Source organism: Arabidopsis lyrata (genome assembly GCF_000004255.2).
Source record: "Arabidopsis lyrata subsp. lyrata unplaced genomic scaffold ARALYscaffold_7, whole genome shotgun sequence".
Lineage (NCBI taxonomy): Eukaryota > Viridiplantae > Streptophyta > Magnoliopsida > Brassicales > Brassicaceae > Arabidopsis > Arabidopsis lyrata.
Window position 1 is genome coordinate 4,727,102 of NW_003302549.1, and position 20,225 is coordinate 4,747,326.

General features: G+C 34.8%; 5 protein-coding genes across 9 annotated transcripts; 2 read left to right on the forward strand and 3 right to left on the reverse strand.

The window, feature by feature from the left end:
- Window positions 1-109: 109 nt before the first annotated feature.
- On the reverse strand, window positions 110-1,748 carry LOC9303416 (transmembrane protein 208 homolog). The gene is made up of 5 exons (XM_002869329.2): window positions 1,473-1,748; window positions 1,119-1,312; window positions 746-830; window positions 570-635; window positions 110-469 (listed from the first exon to the last, which is right to left on the reverse strand). Exons 1-5 carry the CDS (start codon window positions 1,554-1,556, stop codon window positions 377-379), a joined length of 522 nt encoding a protein of 173 aa, XP_002869375.1. The 5' UTR covers window positions 1,557-1,748; the 3' UTR covers window positions 110-376.
- Window positions 1,749-3,075: 1,327 nt separating this feature from the next.
- LOC9305447 (lactation elevated protein 1) lies at window positions 3,076-7,223 on the forward strand. Of its 3 annotated transcripts, XM_021019445.1 has the most exons (14): window positions 3,078-3,548; window positions 3,639-3,718; window positions 3,816-3,916; window positions 4,015-4,137; window positions 4,214-4,283; window positions 4,385-4,471; window positions 4,566-4,631; window positions 4,727-4,819; window positions 4,901-4,957; window positions 5,051-5,182; window positions 5,272-5,362; window positions 5,442-5,530; window positions 5,618-5,811; window positions 5,903-6,153. In XM_021019445.1, the coding sequence occupies exons 1-14, from the start codon at window positions 3,299-3,301 to the stop codon at window positions 5,961-5,963; spliced, it is 1,494 nt and encodes a 497-aa protein (XP_020875104.1). In that variant the 5' UTR covers window positions 3,078-3,298; the 3' UTR covers window positions 5,964-6,153. The 3 variants fall into 3 exon arrangements, with proteins under 3 accessions (XP_020875105.1, XP_020875104.1, XP_020875106.1); XM_021019446.1 differs by lacking the exons at window positions 5,618-5,811; window positions 5,903-6,153 and adding an exon at window positions 7,062-7,223 and having other exon boundaries at window positions 3,076-3,548; window positions 5,442-5,533; XM_021019447.1 differs by lacking the exon at window positions 5,903-6,153 and having other exon boundaries at window positions 5,610-5,705.
- Window positions 7,224-8,325: 1,102 nt separating this feature from the next.
- LOC9303417 (tetratricopeptide repeat protein 1) lies at window positions 8,326-10,082 on the reverse strand. Its single transcript, XM_021018611.1, has 5 exons — window positions 9,648-10,082; window positions 9,312-9,494; window positions 9,094-9,220; window positions 8,781-8,894; window positions 8,326-8,621 (listed from the first exon to the last, which is right to left on the reverse strand). The coding sequence occupies exons 1-5, from the start codon at window positions 9,939-9,941 to the stop codon at window positions 8,506-8,508; spliced, it is 834 nt and encodes a 277-aa protein (XP_020874270.1). The 5' UTR covers window positions 9,942-10,082; the 3' UTR covers window positions 8,326-8,505.
- A 651-nt stretch (window positions 10,083-10,733) lies between these two features.
- LOC9305448 (cinnamoyl-CoA reductase-like SNL6) lies at window positions 10,734-13,425 on the reverse strand. Its single transcript, XM_021018610.1, has 6 exons — window positions 13,112-13,425; window positions 12,839-12,996; window positions 12,545-12,733; window positions 11,540-11,693; window positions 11,099-11,291; window positions 10,734-10,992 (listed from the first exon to the last, which is right to left on the reverse strand). Exons 1-6 carry the CDS (start codon window positions 13,233-13,235, stop codon window positions 10,899-10,901), a joined length of 912 nt encoding a protein of 303 aa, XP_020874269.1. The 5' UTR covers window positions 13,236-13,425; the 3' UTR covers window positions 10,734-10,898.
- A 5,004-nt stretch (window positions 13,426-18,429) lies between these two features.
- On the forward strand, window positions 18,430-19,292 carry LOC9303418 (glycine-rich protein DOT1). Of its 3 annotated transcripts, none has more exons than XM_021020079.1 (2): window positions 18,430-18,879; window positions 18,910-19,292. In XM_021020079.1, the coding sequence occupies exons 1-2, from the start codon at window positions 18,513-18,515 to the stop codon at window positions 18,996-18,998; spliced, it is 456 nt and encodes a 151-aa protein (XP_020875738.1). In that variant the 5' UTR covers window positions 18,430-18,512; the 3' UTR covers window positions 18,999-19,292. The 3 variants fall into 3 exon arrangements, with proteins under 3 accessions (XP_020875738.1, XP_020875739.1, XP_020875737.1); XM_021020080.1 differs by having other exon boundaries at window positions 18,430-18,864; window positions 18,895-19,292; XM_021020078.1 differs by having other exon boundaries at window positions 18,430-19,292.
- The last annotated feature ends 933 nt before the right edge of the window (window positions 19,293-20,225 follow it).

The following is a 20,225-nucleotide window of genomic DNA, read 5'->3' on the forward strand; positions in this document are numbered from 1 at the left end:
CTCTTGAGTTTCACAACTCTTTCCATCATTTCCCACTTATTCCATAGTCACAGTCAAGGCTCTTTAGCTATGAATCTGAATTTTCAAGTCGAATCATTTGTCGGTCTAATGGCTCACAAGTCGCAACATCACCATAATATCGCAAAAATTCAAAGAACAAAGTCTTATCTTCTGAGAATTTCACTGTATCCTACTCAGGACTATTAGTCTACTTCATCTTAACACATCCACTTAAGTCAAAATAGTGTAAAGACAGCTACATCCGTCAGTAAAACAGGTACATGCAAAGTCAAGAGTATTTTACCCACTGATTTGCATTTTGTATGTTTGAAGTAAGCTTTACCAATTGTGTTGCTAAAGATGATGTTTAAGACATTCATCGTGATCTTGTCTTGACGACTTGTCCCCTAGAAGCTTTTTTCTCCATCTTCTCCCTCTTTTTGCGAGTCTTCTCATCCTCAACACCTCCCTAAGTTGAGTCATAGAGACAAACACAGTCCATTTTAATGCTCATGTTGTATTTCCCCTTGTTCACAGCACTTTGAGAGTATTCAAAACTTAGTGATTACCTCTGAACCATGTGACAATAATCCCTTAATAAGACCAGAAGCTTTGTAGGCTCCAAATGCAGGAATCTGAAAAAAGAAAAAAAAAGCAAATGTAAATGGTTGCATCATTCCTACAGAGCAAATCTGTTGTTTGCCTAAAGTAGGCCAATAAAGAAAATTGAGATTGGGTATCATACCACTAAATACGCGTACCAAAACTTTCCAGAGATGATAGATCCGAGCTGCACAAAGCAGGTGATGTAGAGTACATCGTGCAAATATCTACAAGGAAAAAGAGAGCAGAGGCTTATGATATACAATCTACCATCAATCCAATCCACCATGAAGATGACGATTATGTAGCAACTGATAAACGATGAAACTCAGAGAGAACCAAAACTATGGTGACTTAAACATCACTCATTTCAAACAACTGATAATGAAACACTCCTCCTACTACTGATTTTGGTTATGGAGACAGAATCCAAACATACAGAACACTTGAGACAAAAGCAGGCACTTTCTATTCTTAGTTGATCAATTTAAAAGACAAAATCTTTTAGAACGTACCCACACATTCCACCAGTGCTCATGTCAAATCCACCGTCAAGAAGTTCACCATCATCACTAACACTAGGCTTTGCCATTTGATCAAGAAGCTTATAAGGAATGGCGTAACCTAACGATGTTACCACAAGACCAATCCAATGTTTCCAGGTATGGCTTGAATGCGAAATTATCACCCTCACTATGACATACAAAATCTGCCAAAAGAAAAAAATCAATCCTCGAATTCATCGAAACAAAATCTTCCGATTTTGAGCTAAAAATTGAAACTTTCAAATGCTAAAGACCAAATTCAATGGAATTTTAAGCTCAATGGATTAATGTTTGAGAAACTGAGAAATGGGGAAGAGGAAGTACGTTGCAGCAGATCATTATAAGACGGAGCTTAGCCATGTGTCGAGCGTTCTCATCTTTCCGCTTCTTTGCTCCTTGATTCGCCATCAATAAAAGAGAGAAAGATCAAACAGACGACGAAAATACTTTTTTCAGTTTCTGTAACTCTTCTTTTGCTTTGGATCTTCACAAATGGTGTGAGAGAAAACTTTTAGGTGTCTAGGTTTGTTTAATCCAATTATATATTGACACCTGTACACAACCTGCTCAAATACTTTTTTCACGCAGGAAATGTTTTGTTTGGCTGCGTGTCGTTGGGTTTAGGACAAAGATTCTTAATTTGGGCTTTCGATTCTCTTATCGGCTGTTGCTGTTGGAAAACTGAAACAGAGCAGTTCTCATCTCAATGGGCCAGAACAACTGATAAGGCCCAAAAAATATATTGTCTTAAGGCCCATTTACATTGAACTGCCAGCAAGTCACTGCCGATCGGAGAAGACATTAGACATCAATTGTAGAGTGTGATTGATAACCTTTTAGGCTACGGTAAACGTATTATCATATCCATTGTGATCAATCGGTAAAAAGATAAGTTATAACGGAACAAGAATAAAAGTGGTACAAAACTTTAACCGTCTTATATAGTTTACCGTTTTCTCCTATCTCTTTTAATTATTCCGTAATCACTTACCCTTATTTCATACAACTAATATTTTTAAAATTGTTTTGTGTTGTTCAAAAACAAAAAAAACTGAAGATAGCATATTTTGTGGGCCTATGTCCAATATTTGATTGTAGCCCATTTGGATGAAACATCATGTCTTACACTTACACAACATGGTTCCCGAATATCCCAATCTGCTTATGGTTTTAGCCTTTTAGGTGAATTCAACAATCAACATAGTATTATTTTGTCACCAAGCACCATTATAGCTAAAAACAAAGATGTATCAAAGAAAAGTAGCATTAGGGGTTGGTCAGAAAAAGACATGTTTGCATTGTAAGAAATGACGTCGACACGTGGAATCACACGCAATGCAACCAGTCACCATTAAGGTCCATCGTTCAACTTAGGCATCGAGATCATAACGAGAAGATATTTAGACCGTTAGATCATCATCAGAAGGACCATCTCCCTCCCACTTGGAATATGCTAAGCCCATGTATGGACACATTTGCTAGGTCCACCAGAATCCTGTACGCAAACGCAACATCGAGAAGCTTCCGTTTCCAATATTGTATACTATAATTAAAAAAATTAAAAATTGTTTATAATATATGTAATTTGACTGGTAGACATCATTAGGGTAAGTTTAGTAAATTTTCAAGTGAAAAGAGAAGAAAGATGTATCAAGACATTAGTTAGTACTTTTTTCATAAGAATAAAAATAGTCAACTCTCTTAAATAAGGGAAAATCCTGGAATATTATCATCTCCTGACCTGGAAAACAACTATGCAATCAACATTAACAATTGTAATTAGCGGATGCAACACATTCAATTTTGGTTTTTAAAAATGAAATTATATAAAAATAAAAATAAAACGTGTGTCTTAGTCGATAAATAACTCAATAATCACGTCTCTCTCTGTTTTAAGAGTTAACAGTTAAAGATCTTCTTCTCTATCTTCCTTATTTGACTACATCTCCGTTTATTCTTGGGTCTCTCTATCTCTCTTATCCAGATTTATCATCATCCATTACATATAAACACATCAAACTTAACTTTTCAATATTCTTCTCATCATTCACCCCAATTCTTATCCGGATCCGATTTCTCATACAAAGATTTTGTTTTTCTTTTGCTCTGTTTCCGATTTACCATACAAATTGAATTTGCATTGATCGTAGATGAGACCAGTCATTAGATCATCATCTCTCAGTAGGATTAGATGGGCTCTGAGGAACAATCAAGAACGCTATTCTTCAACTTTATACTCGAAAAGCCGTAAACTTTTGATCGGTGTCAATCAAAATCAAGCTCTGGTGAATACAAACACTGATAATTCAAGTTTGTATTCGAGGTTAAGTATCTTTAGAGGTTTATCAGCAGAAGCAGTAGAAGCTGCTGATCCTGCTGCCACTAGGCTCACCGTCTCAGGTTTTGTTTCTCTTTTCAATCGAATTCGGTTAACCTCAGAGAGAGTTTGTGTTTATGATTCACTGATTTTTGTTTAATGATGACTCACAGATGTGAATAGAAAAGGTCCGCTTGTTGAGTATGAAAGAAGAATCAATGATGGTGAGCTCATGACTGGTGATATCTGCCAAGTATGATCAAAAACACTCTTTTTTACTTCATTAAAGCTTTGAGCGATAATGTGATCCATGTTACTTGCGGCTTAAGGTTGTGTTTGAAATTTTGCAGATTGGTGCATTGAGAGAGCTTCAGAGACTATATGATGAGCTTGTGGATTCAGTAGATACTTGTCGTTTAGATCGGTATAATACTTCTGATAAATCCTCGAGGTGATTCTTCTGTTCTCTTAGCCTTGAGACGTTTCCTTCTCTTTTTAGGATTGAGAGAACTTAAGTCTCACACAAATCTGTGTTTTTGTGTGAAACAGAAGCCGTTGGTTTTGGTCTCGGCTCATGCCGCAGACTTCTTACTCACCCGTCAAAGGATTATACCTTTATGGAGGTGTAGGGACAGGAAAAACCATGTTGATGGACTTATTCTTTGATCAATTGTAAGTTTGTATGATCAAATTCTTATCTTTTTGTATCGAGCATTGCGGTTTCATGATCATTCTCTTGTTTCTTTAGGCCTTGCACTTGGAAGAAGCAGAGGATACATTTCCATGATTTCATGTTGAGTGTTCATAGCCGCTTGCAAGTATGGATAACTAAGTTTCCATTGTTTCTCTATTGACTTTAGTAGGAAAAGCTTTAGCCTTTTGTGATACCTCGTTTGATTTTAAGTCATAATGTTTGCAGAAGCACAAGGGTTTATCAGATCCACTTGAAGTTGTTGCCCAAGAGATAGCTCATGATGCAATCTTACTATGTCTAGATGAGTTCATGGTATATACTTCATTACACATATTATCTTCTTGAAAGTGATCATCTTTGGATCAACCCTTCTTAATTTTTATGGCTACTGTTTCTGTTGTTACAGGTAACTGATGTTGCAGATGCTCTGATACTTAACCGACTCTTTGGACATCTCTTCAGCAATGGCGTTGTAAGTGTGATCCTTACTTACATTACGCTGCTACAATCATCTCTGCTCATTGGGGTTAAACTGACTTTTGTTTATGCTTGCGATATAAAATATAGATTCTTGTTGCTACATCGAATCGGAATCCTGATAAACTCTATGAAGGAGGACTCCAAAGGGATCTCTTCCTACCTTTCATTTCTTCATTGAAGGTAATATAAACTACTTCCATTAGTCCATTTTCAGTCGTTTCTTTTTAATTCAAAGACTGCATCAAGATTCCATTTTCGCAGGAACGAAGTGTGGTTCATGAGATCGGTTCAGAGGTTGATTACCGGAAACTAACTTCGGTACTGCTCTCAAAACCCTTAAAAACTCCCTAGAGTCAGTGGGTTCAAGGTAAAGCTGAGTTCAATAACTGGGAAACTTCTTCATTTTTGCAGGCTGAGCAAGGATTCTACTTCATCGGTAAAGATCTTTCGACCCTATTGAAACAGAAGTTCCAACAACTGATTGGAGACAATGTTGTTGCGCGTCCACAGGTAGTAGAAGTGGTGATGGGAAGAAAATTACAGGTACAATTTATACCAATCTCTCTGTAATTCCAACACTTGTGTTTTCTGTATATAAGTTCTTTATCAGACCAATGCTGCTTCATGAACAGATTCCTTTAGGTGCCAATGGATGTGCATACTTTCCTTTTGAAGATTTATGTGACCGACCTCTTGGAGCTGCGGATTACTTCGGTTTGTTCAGTAAGTTACTTTGCTTTGGCTCTCTCTCATCTGAAATCTTGTCTCTAAACAGTGCTTCTTCTTCTTCCTGATGCTGCAGAGAAGTTTCATACTCTTGCCTTGGAAGGAATTCCAGTGTTCGGGCTTCATAACCGCACTGCTGCGTATAGATTCGTCACGCTAGTCGATGTATGCAGTTCATACTTCTTGTTTTTTTCTATTAAGATAGCACAACCAAACCATTCATCAAATCTGATTATGGTTTAAGAGCTGCAGGTAATGTATGAGAACAGAGCGAGGTTGTTGTGTACAGCTGAAGCAAGTCCTTTCGAACTCTTGGAAAAGATTGTAACAATCTCAGAGGCGAAATCGATGGCTCCAAGAACATCATCAAGATCAAGAAAGAACGATGTTACTGAGCTCTGCGTAGATAACGAATTAGGTTTTGCGAAAGACAGAACCATCAGTAGGTAATGTAATAACAGCCTCTGTGATTAACAACAACTAAACCTACTAGTTTCATTGGATTTTGCTCATCAAGCGAATTTGTTTGTTGTGTAGATTAACAGAAATGAACAGCAAAGAATACTTGGAGCAGCATGCCATAACACAGAATCTGTAACACTCACACAAGACCCTTGATGGTTTTTCATGGGATTCAATTGACATCCGAAATAGCTTGTTGTATTTTATGTATCACACCAACAGATTGATACGAACCATGAAAAGGAAATAATATCCATTGTTGTAACATTGAATTTTTTATTTACTGCTATATTAAATCCAAAAGAATTGCATCTTTTTAGTACCAATGCATCAAGAAATCTAGTTATATGACTACTGCAAATTAGAAACAGCTTTCCACAACCTAAAAGTGACTAGCTAGTTATGGACTGGGAATTCATTTGCTTTTGATCTTCGCCAACGGGTATAGTTAGAGACAAAGGTTTAGGTCTACGTTTGTTTAATCCAATCATGTATTGACACCTGTAAATTATATGTCGTCTTTCTCAAATACTTGTACACGCAGGAAATGTTTTGTTTGCTGCGTGTGATTACGCTTTTCTTTGGGTTTAGACAAAGACTTTTTGAGTTTGGGCCTTCGACTCGTGTCCTGGCCCATTTACTTCTGCTTCGGTTATGGTCTGTTTCCATTAACAATTTTGATAACCGCTACGGTAAAAACTATACCATTTCCAATTCCATTATGATCAATCGGCTTAATGTTTAGTTATAAATGTTGCAGATTGGTGCATTGAGGCTACATGATGAGCTTGTGGAATCGGTAGATACATGTCGTTTAGATAGGTACTGATAAATCCTTCACTTTGCTTAACCCTGAGACCTTTTTCCTTCTCTGTTTAGGATTAACAACTTAAGTCTCACACAAACCTGTGTTTTCAAGCCGTCTGTTTTGGTCTCTGCTCTAGCCGCAGTCTTCTTTCTCACCGGTCAAAGGACTATACCTCTAGGGAGGTGTTAGGCACAGGAAAATCCATGTTGATGGACTTACTCTTTGATCAATTGAAAGAATCAAACCTTTTGGCTGCTGTTTCTGTTATTACATGTAACTGATGTTGCAGATGCTCTGATACTTAATCGACTCTTCGGACTGCTGCCTATAGATTCGTCACGCTAGTATATGTATGCAATTCCCGGTTCCATCACTTTATTTTATTTTTTCTAAGAAGATGGCACAACCAAAACCATTCATCTGATGATGTATGAGAACAGAGCAAGGTTGTTGTGTACAGCTGAAGCAAGTCCTCAAGAACTCAGAGACGAAACCGATGGCTCATGGCTCCAAGAACATCATCGAGATCAAGAAAGAACAATGTCGCTGAGCTCTGCGTGGATAACAAATTAGGTTTCGCAAAATACAGTACCATCAGTAGGTAATGTAACGGTCTCTGTCATTATTCATTAACAAATAAATCTATTAGTTCCATTGGATTTTTGCGGGATCATTTTCTCCGCCAAAAAATATTTTGTATTTTGTGGACCTAATTTTGTTATATTTCCTTATATATTTGTGATATCTTTTATTAAAAGAAGGGTAATTTAGTCATTTTGTACATAAAAAGGCGTATTTTTAAAAATGGACAGCCAAATGGTGCATTTTTGAAAAGGGGTATTGAAAAAGAGGCATTTTTGTGAGTCTCTCTATATTATAATATTGTATGATATTTAAAAGTAAGCAAACAAGAATTTGGAATATGATTTTAATAGAATAAAATGGAAATAGAAATTACGAGACGAGATGGGAGGGGAACATATATTAAAAATCAAACTAAATACCCAACTGACATGAGTTCGGGTTATGAGCACTATATAAAATAAATTTGTTTACACATGTAACCATAATACATTTTCAATTACACATACTCTATTTATGACAGATATGGGACCATAATATTTTTATTTTACGTATACGTGACAGATTATGGGACAAAGAATTTATGACAGATACCGGACGGGATATTTTCATGTTCCAAAATAGTTACGCCTAGCTAATATACATGAAATAACCCAAACTAAAACCAAATTCATATCCTATTTAGCATATGTAATCAAACTGTTAGAACTGTTTAGATTAGTTAAGAAAATAAAAATGTAACACGACTTAACTTTTGCAACTAAATTAGTCCGGATCTTAAAATATAATTATGCATTAACGCATCTGAATTTTGTTCATTACTCTAACTTATAATATTTATACTATTACGAAGTTCACTAACACAACAAATATTTTATATTTTTAAATCTCTATAAAAATTTCTATAAAAATATCTCTACACGTATGTGGATCCAGATCTAATACACTAAAATATATATCATAAAAAGTTAAAAACAACAAAATAATCTACACTTAATTAAAATTTGTTAAAAAAATTTTAAAATATGAAACCCCGCACGTATGTGCGGGTCATGATCTAGTTATTCATTAACAAATAAATCTATTAGTTCCATTGGATTTTTGCTCATCACGCCAATTTACCCATTGTTGTAACATTATAATTTGAATTTACATATATACTATATCCAAAAAAAGATTGCATTTCAATACCAATGCATCAGGAACAATAACACATTGCAATACTAACCATATTGTTGCTAAACATTAAGTGGTAGAAGCAATACATCAAGACCACTACGACATTATACTAGTTCTGGAAAGAAAGAGAGTAGGAGCCAGTGTTGGGATCTTTAACAGCCTTGAAGTTGTCCACACTCATTCCAAATCGACCCAAAATCGAGTTTCCCATCTCCTTCAGCTTAGCTACAAACATAAATATATTCGGCATCAATGATTGTCTATGAATTGATGGATACATATGACCACAAGGAATCGATGGATATATATGACCACAAGGAATCACACTTGATGCCGATTGCAGAAGATAATAAAAGTTTGTGATGGAATACTCTCAGAACTTACTTATAGCCTCTTCTTTCATCTTTTCTCGCTTCTCAGCAGCAAGAGGTTCAAGACGTCGAATCCCTTTCTTAGCTTGATCATTTAAAGGATCAAGTTCTAAGATCTTCTTCAGGTCTGCATATGGGAGAAAACAGAGACTCAGTGTGAACTCTTCCACTAAACCTGATCTACCAAAAACTATCTATCCTGTAACAAGTACCAGAAACAAACCACCTAGAACTCCTCGCTTATTTTTCTAATAAATTGGTTTCATGAGTAAACCGCAAGGGGAAAGACGGTTATTGCTGGCATATAAGGTAGATAATGAACTCACCAGTGACAGCATCTTCGAAATGTTCAAGTTTCTCGTGTGCTTCTGCCCTTCGAACCAAGGCCTTAGTGTAGGTAGGATTTAGCTCTAAGGCTTTTGTGCATTCCTTGATCGTTTCTTCACATTTACCCTGACAAACATTTCATAGAAATCTTGAGTACTATACTCATTCTCAACCGAAATTCAATAGACCAAGAGAAGTAATCAAACAAAGGACATACCAATTTGAGGAAGCATACACCTCTGTTTAAATGGCATATGGATCGAAGCTCGATAGACTCAGGAAAGTCCTGAACAAGCTCTAAAGCAGAAGCATACTTTGACAATGCTTCTTCATAAAGGCCATTAACGAACAGTTTATTTCCTTCCACTTTAGCCTCATTTGCTTCAGCCATAGCTTTCTCCTTCAAAACAAACCAAAACACATTCAATATCTGTCAACAGTAGCCTTAAAGCATTCTCTACTAATTTCATCCAAAGGTTCAAACTTTCACAGCAAAATTGAAACTTTGTCAAACCCTAAAGATAAAATGTAACTAATTTCAATGTGGATTCACCTGGATTGATCCGTCGTCGACTATGACTTCTCCTTCACTCATTAGCTCAACACGCTCTTCCTTCTTCTCCGAGTGTTGTGGTTCCTCCTGACTCGTGACGGCGTCGTTTTTGGTACCATCTTCCTCTCCCTCTTCATCGCTAACTTCACGTTCGCTGGCAGTCTCGAATCCGTCGGAATCATCTCCGTCGACTTGTTTCGTCTCCGTGGGTTGCGGTGAGGATGAAGACGATGGCTTTGGTTCGTTTTTGACGACGATCTCATCCTCACCCTCACTTGATTCGATCAGTACCATCTTCAATCTAGGGTTCTTCGAGAGTTTGCTTGCACAAAGAGAGATTTCACCGCGAGACTTATTCGATCGTCGATCTAGCTTTCCTAAGAAATCTCAGAATCCAAGCTAGAGAAGAAGAAGGTCCAAGATGCTGTTATTAAAACGGCGACGTTTTACTTTAGATTGGTTAAAGGTTTTACTTACGACGTAGGCAATCTCAGGCCTCGTATTGGCCCATTAAGTATTATTACAATTTGGTGTTTTTAGTATAAATCCATTTCACATTATTCTCAGGTAAGAAAATATCATTTTAAAAGATTCGAAATTCTATACTTTCATTACAAGTTGATGATTCCGTAGCAAAATCATAAATTCTGTCACAAAATTGTGCATGATTTCATAGTAAAACAAGTTAGTATCAAACTGGTCGTAACATCGTAATCTAGGAAAACATGTTAGTATCGAAAATTCTAAATTTAACTAAAATATGTTATGTGAAGTATCTTATCATTTGCATATCAGATAAGCTTATGGCTTGCTAAGAAAATCATCTTTGTTTCCAACAATAATTTGAAAACAATATAATTCCTACATATAATTAAAAAAATATAAACTCTTTCTCAAATTTTTGAGAATGATAGAATGTGTTTGTTCATACACCAAAACAAGCACAATCTTTCACGGAAAGGTTCATACTATTATTGCACAATTATAGGGAACATCGCTTTATAAGGTTCGTATACGACAACTCTCCCACCAATTTTTTAATATGTTTAACAAAAATTAGAGCATTCATATTGTGCCCCCAGCAAAAAAAAAGAAAGACTACTCATATATTGAGAGGAAATGTGATTTTTCTTGTTTTTGATAGTTCACGGACAACACATGCTTCTATGAGAAGAAGATCAATATACAAATTACAATCCTTTCTTGTTTGTATAATCTCTTCATTTTGGATTTAAATGATGAAATCTTTCTTTAACAAGCAGAGCCAGCTTCTACCAGCTTGCTTAATTTGTTGTTCCTTAATCTTTCTTCGTAAACTTCACTTCCGTGCATCTCATTCTCATACCTAATTGACAATATATACTTATACAGTATTAGACTAAGTAGTAAGTTGCATAAATCAATAATACGGTAATTCAAATAAAGATAAAAAATTACACAAGAAATTGTACCTCGGTGGCATAGGTATCAAAGGAGACAAGCTCTCCACAAGCTTGAGGGCTTCTTCTTCTGTGTTGACGATTTGGTTGAAGCAGAAATATCGACCGCAAGCCGAAACATCCTCGAATGCTCTAATATGAACATCCGCTAAAAACTTAACGTCTACGTACGCTAACACACCATTCTCATACATTTGTGCAGCTCCTGTTACCAAAAATAACATATCATCAAATTCAAATCCCGAGTGCATGTATGTATGAATTAGTATGTTTTGTTTTTCAAAAATACTATCATGCATTGTTTAAAAACAAATTCCAAATATGCTATTAAAAAAAAAAAAAAAAAAAGGCTTCATAAAACCTTCCTAACTAATTCCGGAATTTTTATTACATGCTTCATAAACTATTTTCTGAGATTTATGGATTTTAATTTCTTTATTTGGATGTATGTACCTTTGAGGTATGACATGGTGGGCCTAGCGTTGTGTTGTGCGACTGATGGTCCGACGATGAGACCAGGGTTGATAGAGACCATGTTGAGTCTACGGTCCATGGCTAGTGCCCAAGCTGCTTTCTCCGACAACATCTTTGCCAGTGCATGCCACAACTGCATCCACATACAATTTCTATGCACGTGAGTTTGAATAAATAAACATTTTTATTACTACTAAATAGCAACAAACAAAAAAAAAAAGAGTGTAATGAAATTACTAACAATAGCCCACAACAAGAAACAACAAGAAGTAAAGGAATAGTCGTGGAAAAAAAAAAGTAAAAAAAAGAAGTAAAGGAATAGTCTTCAATTTCGTTTTGTTGACTGTTCCATTCGATGACATACAGCTATACACGTTAATATTGTCCCCGAATAATTTGTTGCATAAGTTAGCTAAGTGCCTAAGTCCATTAATGACAATCATAATTACATATCCAAACAAAAAAAAAACATGTCACCGTCTAATCTAAGTGATAATCACAAAAGACACTATTAAATCATCTATTCATCTGTATCTAATTATTCAATAAATAAAAAATCAAAATATATGCCCTTTAAATATCGAAAAGGCAACTGTAATCGAATCAAGAGTTGTACATTGTATTTACGAGTCATGGAAATGAATATATTCAATTAATCTGACCCCATACGAATTTTCTATGTCGCCCAATTAAATGATTCGAGATAGTATGACAATACATTTGATGAAGACAATTAAAAAGATACCACAAAATAATTCCTTATGTAGTATTTCAAAATTCAAAATTTATATAACTGGCTTCCTTTCTTATATGTATAATAATAATAATAATATGAGCTAGCTACATTAAATAAGATGTCAGAAAATAATTAGTTATTCCAATCCAGCCAATAAATTTAAACTGTGGGTCCAATTCATTTACCAAAATTTCAATGAGGATTAATATTTAATAGCCAAAATAAAGAAGTAAAGAAAATTTAGAAACCTTCTTGTTGCGACAGAAGTCTTGGTCACTCCAACACTTCTCATCAACATCCTTCTGAGTTCCAATGTTGTCTCTCCAAATTGAAGCTGTTAAAGAAGAAGAGAACACAATCTTCTCTATACTCTCTGTTCTTCCACATGCTTCCACCACATTGATGGCTCCTCTCACTTCCAAATCCACCTCCTTCTCCTATGATTTGATGATAATTCACACAAATCTTAATCTTGATCCAAACTCAGAATCTAAATAAGACATATATAGATATGAGAAATGATGATTGATGAAGTCACTCACATCGTACCCTTCAGGGCTATCTAAGCAGCAGAAGACAACGTTACATGTCTTGAGAGAGACAAGTATGCTTTGATAATCCAACACATCTACATCGTACACCACTAATCTCTCTTCTGTTGTTTCCATCTCTCTGATCATCTCCTCAATTTCACTCTCCCCTAATTACCAAAAACACCAATAAAACGAATCAAGAACCAAGAAAGACCTCGAAATCATCGGAAAGAAAATAAACCCGAAATCATTCGAAAAGAAGGGTGAAACAGAGAAAGATACCGTTTCTACGAATCGCTGCGTGAACAGAGTATCCTCTGCTAAGCAATTTCTTGAGAATCCAGAAACCAACATAAGTGGAAGCATCAAGAACGCAGCAACAAGAAGTGGACTTGTCGTGATCCATATGTTTGTTGCTTCTTGTGATTATTGATTGAATCACAGAGAGTTTAAACGAAAGCGTGTGTATATGTGTGTGATGAAGAAGAGGAAGAAGAAGAAGGTTAGAAGTAGGAAGAGAGAAGAGGCAAGTATTAATAGGAGAAAGTTGGGTGAACTATTTTTCTGTTGCACGTTCCCAGCTACTCATCTTTTATTATACCTCATCTCATCTCTTATTTTACACTAAGTTTTAGTATTTCTTAATTAATTATTATACCTCTCTAACCATCTTAATTAATAGCTTGGTTATCCAAAATCCACAAGTCAATCCCTTATTGGTTTTTGTTTACGTGTTGACAATTTTGGAACGTGTTTCTTCTTTCAGAAACACTCCAAAATTAGTAGTACCAGCTAATATCAAATTCCAATCGTCTTCTTATTTGTTTCTTTGTATTGGCTAATGAATACTACAAATATATAGTACGTACCAAATAAAATTATTATAAATTATAAAATTAATGACTAATTGAAAAAATATTAATGATTTTGATTATCGAAAAAAATACTGTTAATGTATATATATCGAAAATTAGTAACTAAAAGTACATTTATAAACTGGAAATAAATATGTCAAATTCTCATCGAATAAATATTAAAATTTGGATGATGGTGATTTTTTTTTTTTTTTGGATGATGGTGATTTTTTAAATTAGTTCTATATCTTTAGTTCAAACAAGACCAGTAATATTTAATAAGATTACTGAAACTCTTCTGATATTGTTAGATATGAGTAGATTATTGAAACAACCTGAATATAAATGAAAGTTGGAATTAGAAAGATGTAGTTAGGTTTGAGAATGCCAAAATGGAACAAACTTGGGTCGGCAATTGCATAAGCAAAACTCACACAAAGGTGGCTTTCTAAAAGATAACTATAATATAGAATTTAAAGATTGTAAAAAGAAAAATAAAAATTGAAGTAGAAAACTAAGGAGAAAAAATAAGAGAAGAACTAATAAAAGCAAAACAGCGAAAGGGCGCTGGACGTAAAGTAGTTAGCAGTTAGTAGGTAGAGATTGTGGTGGGATGAGAATTTACGTGGGGAAGTTTCATCACAAGCCCCAACCTACCAACGTCTCGAAACTCTTTGTATATACTCATTTACTCTAAAAATGTTTCCACTACATTTTCAGAGATTTGGTATTTAAGGGTTAAAACTAATGTTTACGTAGTTTGTGTAATTAACGAACGATCTATCATATTTATGTAATCGAAAAGTTGTGATTGTATAGAAAGATCCAAAAGATGTCTTGAATATATATTACGGAGTGTTTTAATGTGAATTCATTAGTTATAAAATTAGGTTACATGTTAGGTCTAGATAACATGTAACCTTACTCTTATTTTAATGAGAATGAACATAATTCTTTCAAATACAAATTTTCTAGAAAGTGATGATTGAGTAATGCGGCTTATTATATGTGCATATAATTCCTCAAGTTTGCAACCATTCTTTTTTTTTTTTTTTTTTTTGTTAGGGTTTTTAGCCATTCGGTTGCAAAGTTGCACTTGATTGAGCTGTGAAATTCTGGCTCTTAATTTCATACAGTGATTCAACCATTTGATTTGATGTTTCTTTTATGGGAAATTGGAGTGTATAACCAACAAAAAAACTATAATTCACAAACTAACCATACTAACCTATTACCTATAGTATTCTCTATATAATCTATATCAATACCAATTTACCCTTTATAATATTCAATATATTAATATATAATTTATATTTTATCTCCATTACAACCATCTTTACCACCAACACTAGCACTACCACACCACCATCACTACCACCACCACCACTATCATCGCTGCCACCGCCACCACCACCAACATCATCACCGTCACCACCATTACAACCCTCTATCATCGTCACTACCACCGTTATCATCACGACCATCACCACAACCACTATTACAACAGCTGCCACCACCATATCTACCATCACCACAATCTTCATAACCACCACCAACGACATAGCCACAACCACTGTTAAATAATATGCAGTATACTATTCCATTTTATATGTGTCTATATAGGGTGTTGTCTTTTTTTTAGTAGCAAGACTATTCATCATATTAAGATTTTCATATCCGATTTTAAAAATTCAAACTATATCGAATGCAGAAAAAAAACTGAACTTTTTTTTAATAGATTTTGGAGTTCAATTTAATTTTGCTGAAAAGATATGTTATCACTAAATATAAAAGGGTAAACATATTTTATTCCAAAAAGTAAAACAAAAATAATAGAAACAAAATAAAGCTGGTCTTCTCTTTCTTCCTTATATGCGCATCAGTTGATTTGAAGAGTGTTTTTATAATCTTACTGGATCCATTGGTTAGTCTCTTTATTTTCTACTTTAAGGTGCTATATTCTTTATTTTGTTATCAAATTTGGTTATTGAGCTAAATCACCCTTCTTTTATTGATGATGATGATGATGACTGATGAGAAGAGAACAATTCAATACCGCTCGCTGCATTTATTTCTTCTCTAGGTCAACCTCTGTTTTTTTATCTAATTATCTACAATCAATTTAGTACTAAAGAAAATAAAAGGTTAAAGAATAAAACTTTTGTGTGGCTAACGATTGACGAATCAAGAAACCTCCGGGCCCAATCTGCGTGTCAACTTGAAACTTGAAAAGTGAAAAAGGGTCGAGAAGAGAGTCGTCAGGGTAACACACGTGTCAGAATATCAGATGTTTTGGTACTTTTGCCATGTAAGATGATGAACATGCGTGTCCGTCTGAACAAGGAAAATCATTTTGTGAAAGAAAAAAAAAACACAAAATTGGTAACGCTCATTGTATCAATTAAAAGCTCAATGAATGAAACTGAACTAACCTAGAGCCACGTGTTCGTAAATTAGGATCGTAATTTGATAAAGACCACACGAAAGTGTTTAAGATTCCTTCTTTTGAGTTCAGAAAGTTGACTTGACTTGAGTTGCATTTTCCGTTAACCTAATTCGATTTACCCCTTATATAAGAATAGACTCTTTTTTTTTTTTTTTTTTTTTTTTTTTTTTAGACTTTGTTGAATAAAGATAATGATCCGATGGATCTTAGATGGCTGTTCACCACCGACTTTCGGCCCTATCTTAAACTGATTATGTAACAATTAACCTCGTAATCATTTTAAGAGCAGACTCCTAAGTGAGTGGTTTTATGGTGCGGACTAAGAGATGAGACATGCAACATTTTCTGGCTCTGTGCGAAAACGATCCTGCAACATTTGGTGGATGATCGAGAGTATTCAGAAGCGGCATTTCATGGAGGTCACTTTCGAAGAGAATGCGAAATAGTTTAGTGGAAGTACATATTGAACAAGGCAGATAGTTTGCTAAGTCTATTTAATATTTATTTTACATGAGATTGAGAAAACCTGACAAGTCTTGATTAGGGTGGAAGTTACATTTAGACCAAGGACTCCAATAAAATAACATGTTTTTAAGCAACAAAATCCTTTTGAGGAATATGCACTTGCAGTAGATTCTTGTGTACCAAATTGGTAAAGGGTTTGGTTAACAGCTATAAACCAGCTATGTATATTGGTGGTAAACGATTAATCAGCTATGTGTAGCAGTAATCATCAATAAAAACCTTCTGGTGAGAAAAAAAGTATATCTAACATAGTGAAGGTATGAGAAAGTATCACTGGCCAACCACCTAAGGGCCTTATTTTTGTTTCAACATTGTTCGGCCCAAATATCTCTGGGTCAAGTCCATGAATATATTTTCTTCCTCCGAATTTACGTGGTTCTAACTTCCAACTCCTAAACACGATAATTTATTCAACAAAAATTGATAATAGCATATATAAAATATAATTATAGAGGATAAATTTTATAAAAGACAGAATAAAATGAGGCTTCTGTTGTGTCTGTTGTCAAAAGTCAAAGTGCGAAATTTACTAAATCACTCTATTTGTCGAGTCGAAATGGCGTCATGCTTTAAATTCAGTAAAAAAAATCTGGTGAAGGATTAATCGACAATTACATTAATTCTAGGAAATTAGTTGGATGATAAAACTCGGAATCATTTTTGTGAAACAAAAAAAATTGCTAGGAGAAACAATTCTTCCAAAATAATTGTTAAATATTAAAATTAGATGCATGACCGACCTACTATAGGTCCCACTTATGGAGAGATAGATAGTGGATCAGACACCGAAGGACTGTTCATTGCAACGTTGTACATTTTTGAATCCACATATTTATTTTCGTGCAAAACAATCATTTACACGTTTATTATTTTCTTCTCGATCTCTATCTTCATCTTTTATGTAAAAGAGTTATGTGGAAGCAACCTTTGGTTTAATGTTGAAATTGGTTCAAGGGAGGATTAGCATTCCAGTTTCTGTTTACGTTCCGGCGCCGGTTCATCGTCATACTTAGACATTCTCTCCAACCTCGGTTAAACCCTATTCTCTACGTTAATGATCTGGAAACTATGTTTGACGTACGAGAGCTAATAAGGCTTAATGAACCAAAGTTAAATCAAACAGCGAAAAGATTTATACTTTTGAATGAATACTAAATTCGCGACAAAAGCTTCAAAAACTATAATAGAAATCGATTTGGGTGAAAATCAAATTTAGGGTTCGACTGGATGTAGATTTGGAGGATTCGAGCAAAGGCAAAATGAAGTTTCTATTTTAAACAGTAAAGAATAACAAAGGTATTATCCTCGTTGACAAACAAACAAAACAAATTATCCTTGTAAATATATAGATATTGACATTGTAGATGCGATAGGTCCATGTTTATAAAATTATAATATAGAATTTTAATTTGGTTAAACGTAATTAATGATTGTAAGCTTATATCTTATATATACTAGCAAGCTAGAACCTTCAAGGTTTGAATAATTTTTTATGTTGCTAAAATTTAAAAGTAATCTTATCTTTGTGGTGTAAGTTACCTAGAGTATAAGTATTACCCGTTGTGATTAAAAAGAATTATTAATCATTTGACTTTAATGTTGATTGAAAAGAAGGATGTTTTTTTTTTTGTTTTTTATTTTATTTTTTAGAAATAACGTGCTGAGCTATGATTAATAAGCAATATTGTAACGATTATGATATGGACACAACTTTTGACTTGTAGGATTTTCACTACCTTATTAATATGCTCTGGAACGCCTATAAATACCTTCAACATATTGTGTCATATTCATCAAGAGCACTGCAAAAGCACTCTAAATTGGGGGGAAAAAAAGCATTACCAAACACCAAATAAATATGTCTCTGAGTAACTTTTCATCACTCATTCTAATAACTTTGATATTGGCCACATCAGCCCTGGTCTCCGAGAGCCGGGTCGCAAGAAAAGACTTGGGTTTGGACCTCGGCGGGATAGGGATCGGTGCTGGTATTGGCATAGGTATCGGTGGAGGTGGATCCGGATCCGGAGCTGGTGCCGGGTCTGGATCCGGAGGAGGAGGGTCAAGCTCTTCTTCCTCATCTAGCTCTAGTTCTTCTTCCAGCTCCGGTGGTGGAGGAGGTGATGCAGGATCCGAAGCTGGATCCTACGCCGGATCACGTGCCGGGTCTGGTTCGGGAGGACGTTCCGGGTCAGGCCGTGGAAGAGGAAGTGGAGGAGGAGGGGGTCACGGTGGAGGAGGTGGAGGAGGAGGGGGTAGAGGTGGAGGAGGTGGATCCGGTAACGGAGGAGGGTACGGTGAAGGCGGTGGATATGGTGGAGGATATGGTGGTGGCGACGACTGAATAAAGAATATTGCATGCATGCAATATCACATCGGTGCAATATTGTGTTTTATACGTCATTATATTATGTTATTAGTATATGAAAAAATAAAATGCTAGAAAAGTAAATTTTCTAAAGTGTGTGAGTAAAGGAGATGAAAAAGGATGAATTCTAATGTGTTTGGTTACTTATTATATACTCTTCGATATTCGGATTGGATTCTTGGTGTTGTATATGTTTTACTTTTGTACTATAAGTTGTAATTTCCCAATTTAAATAGTTGAGAAAATAAATGTTATGTAGCATTTGTATTCCTTTGTTTTTTTTCCCTTCGTTATTTTGCTTATAGCAGCAAATAACATGCATATAACCTAAAATATGATTTTATGTATATCAAACAACTGAAAGAGCAAACACGTTTTGGAGACTCGTCGTTCAGCTAAACAAAAAAAAGACATCAACCAAACAAATTAAGGTTATATCTTGAACACAATTCAGCTCTGTTTTGTTTATTTTTTTAAGAATTCGATTTGCATTTTTATGTTTTGTCATGTGTTAGGTTCAATATCTTAGATAAAAACATGTATGTAAAAAAAATATGATAAACGAACCAATCCGTAATATACCTAATTTAGAGATGTATTATCTGCATAAGAGCTTCTGATATCTTAAGAGCACCTTAAAGTTTAAACTCAAGCATAAGATTTAGAAGTCGTTTACAATTACTGGATTTAACTAAGCAAACGTGTTTGTATTAGATCCAAAGAATATTAAATAGCATGATCGTTATCATAATTAGAACTATAACATACTTACAATTAGTTGAATCCAGTGATTAAAATAACCTTATTTTACACCTTTCTTAATTTTAAAAAACTAAACACAGATTCAAAATTGAAAAAATAAACATTTAATTTATGTTTAAACTTATCAATAAGTATTGGTGTCAGCAAAAATGTTTTGTAAGTGACAGCCAGAGAATAATTTTCTCTGTAATCAGTGATTTGTATATTCTATATGAGGATTGAACATTATGGGTCATTCATAGCAATAAAACATAACCAATGTGAAATGTATAGTTTCGATCTTTCTCGAACAATGATTTAAGCACGTGTCATAGGTTGAATAAATAATTCATAGCGGAACCATAGATTAGTGACCACATACGAGTGATTGGTTTCAGCGTGCATAATCCACTGCCACGCTTCCACTCAATTTAGTGGACCGTCGACTCTGGTGGGTTTGGT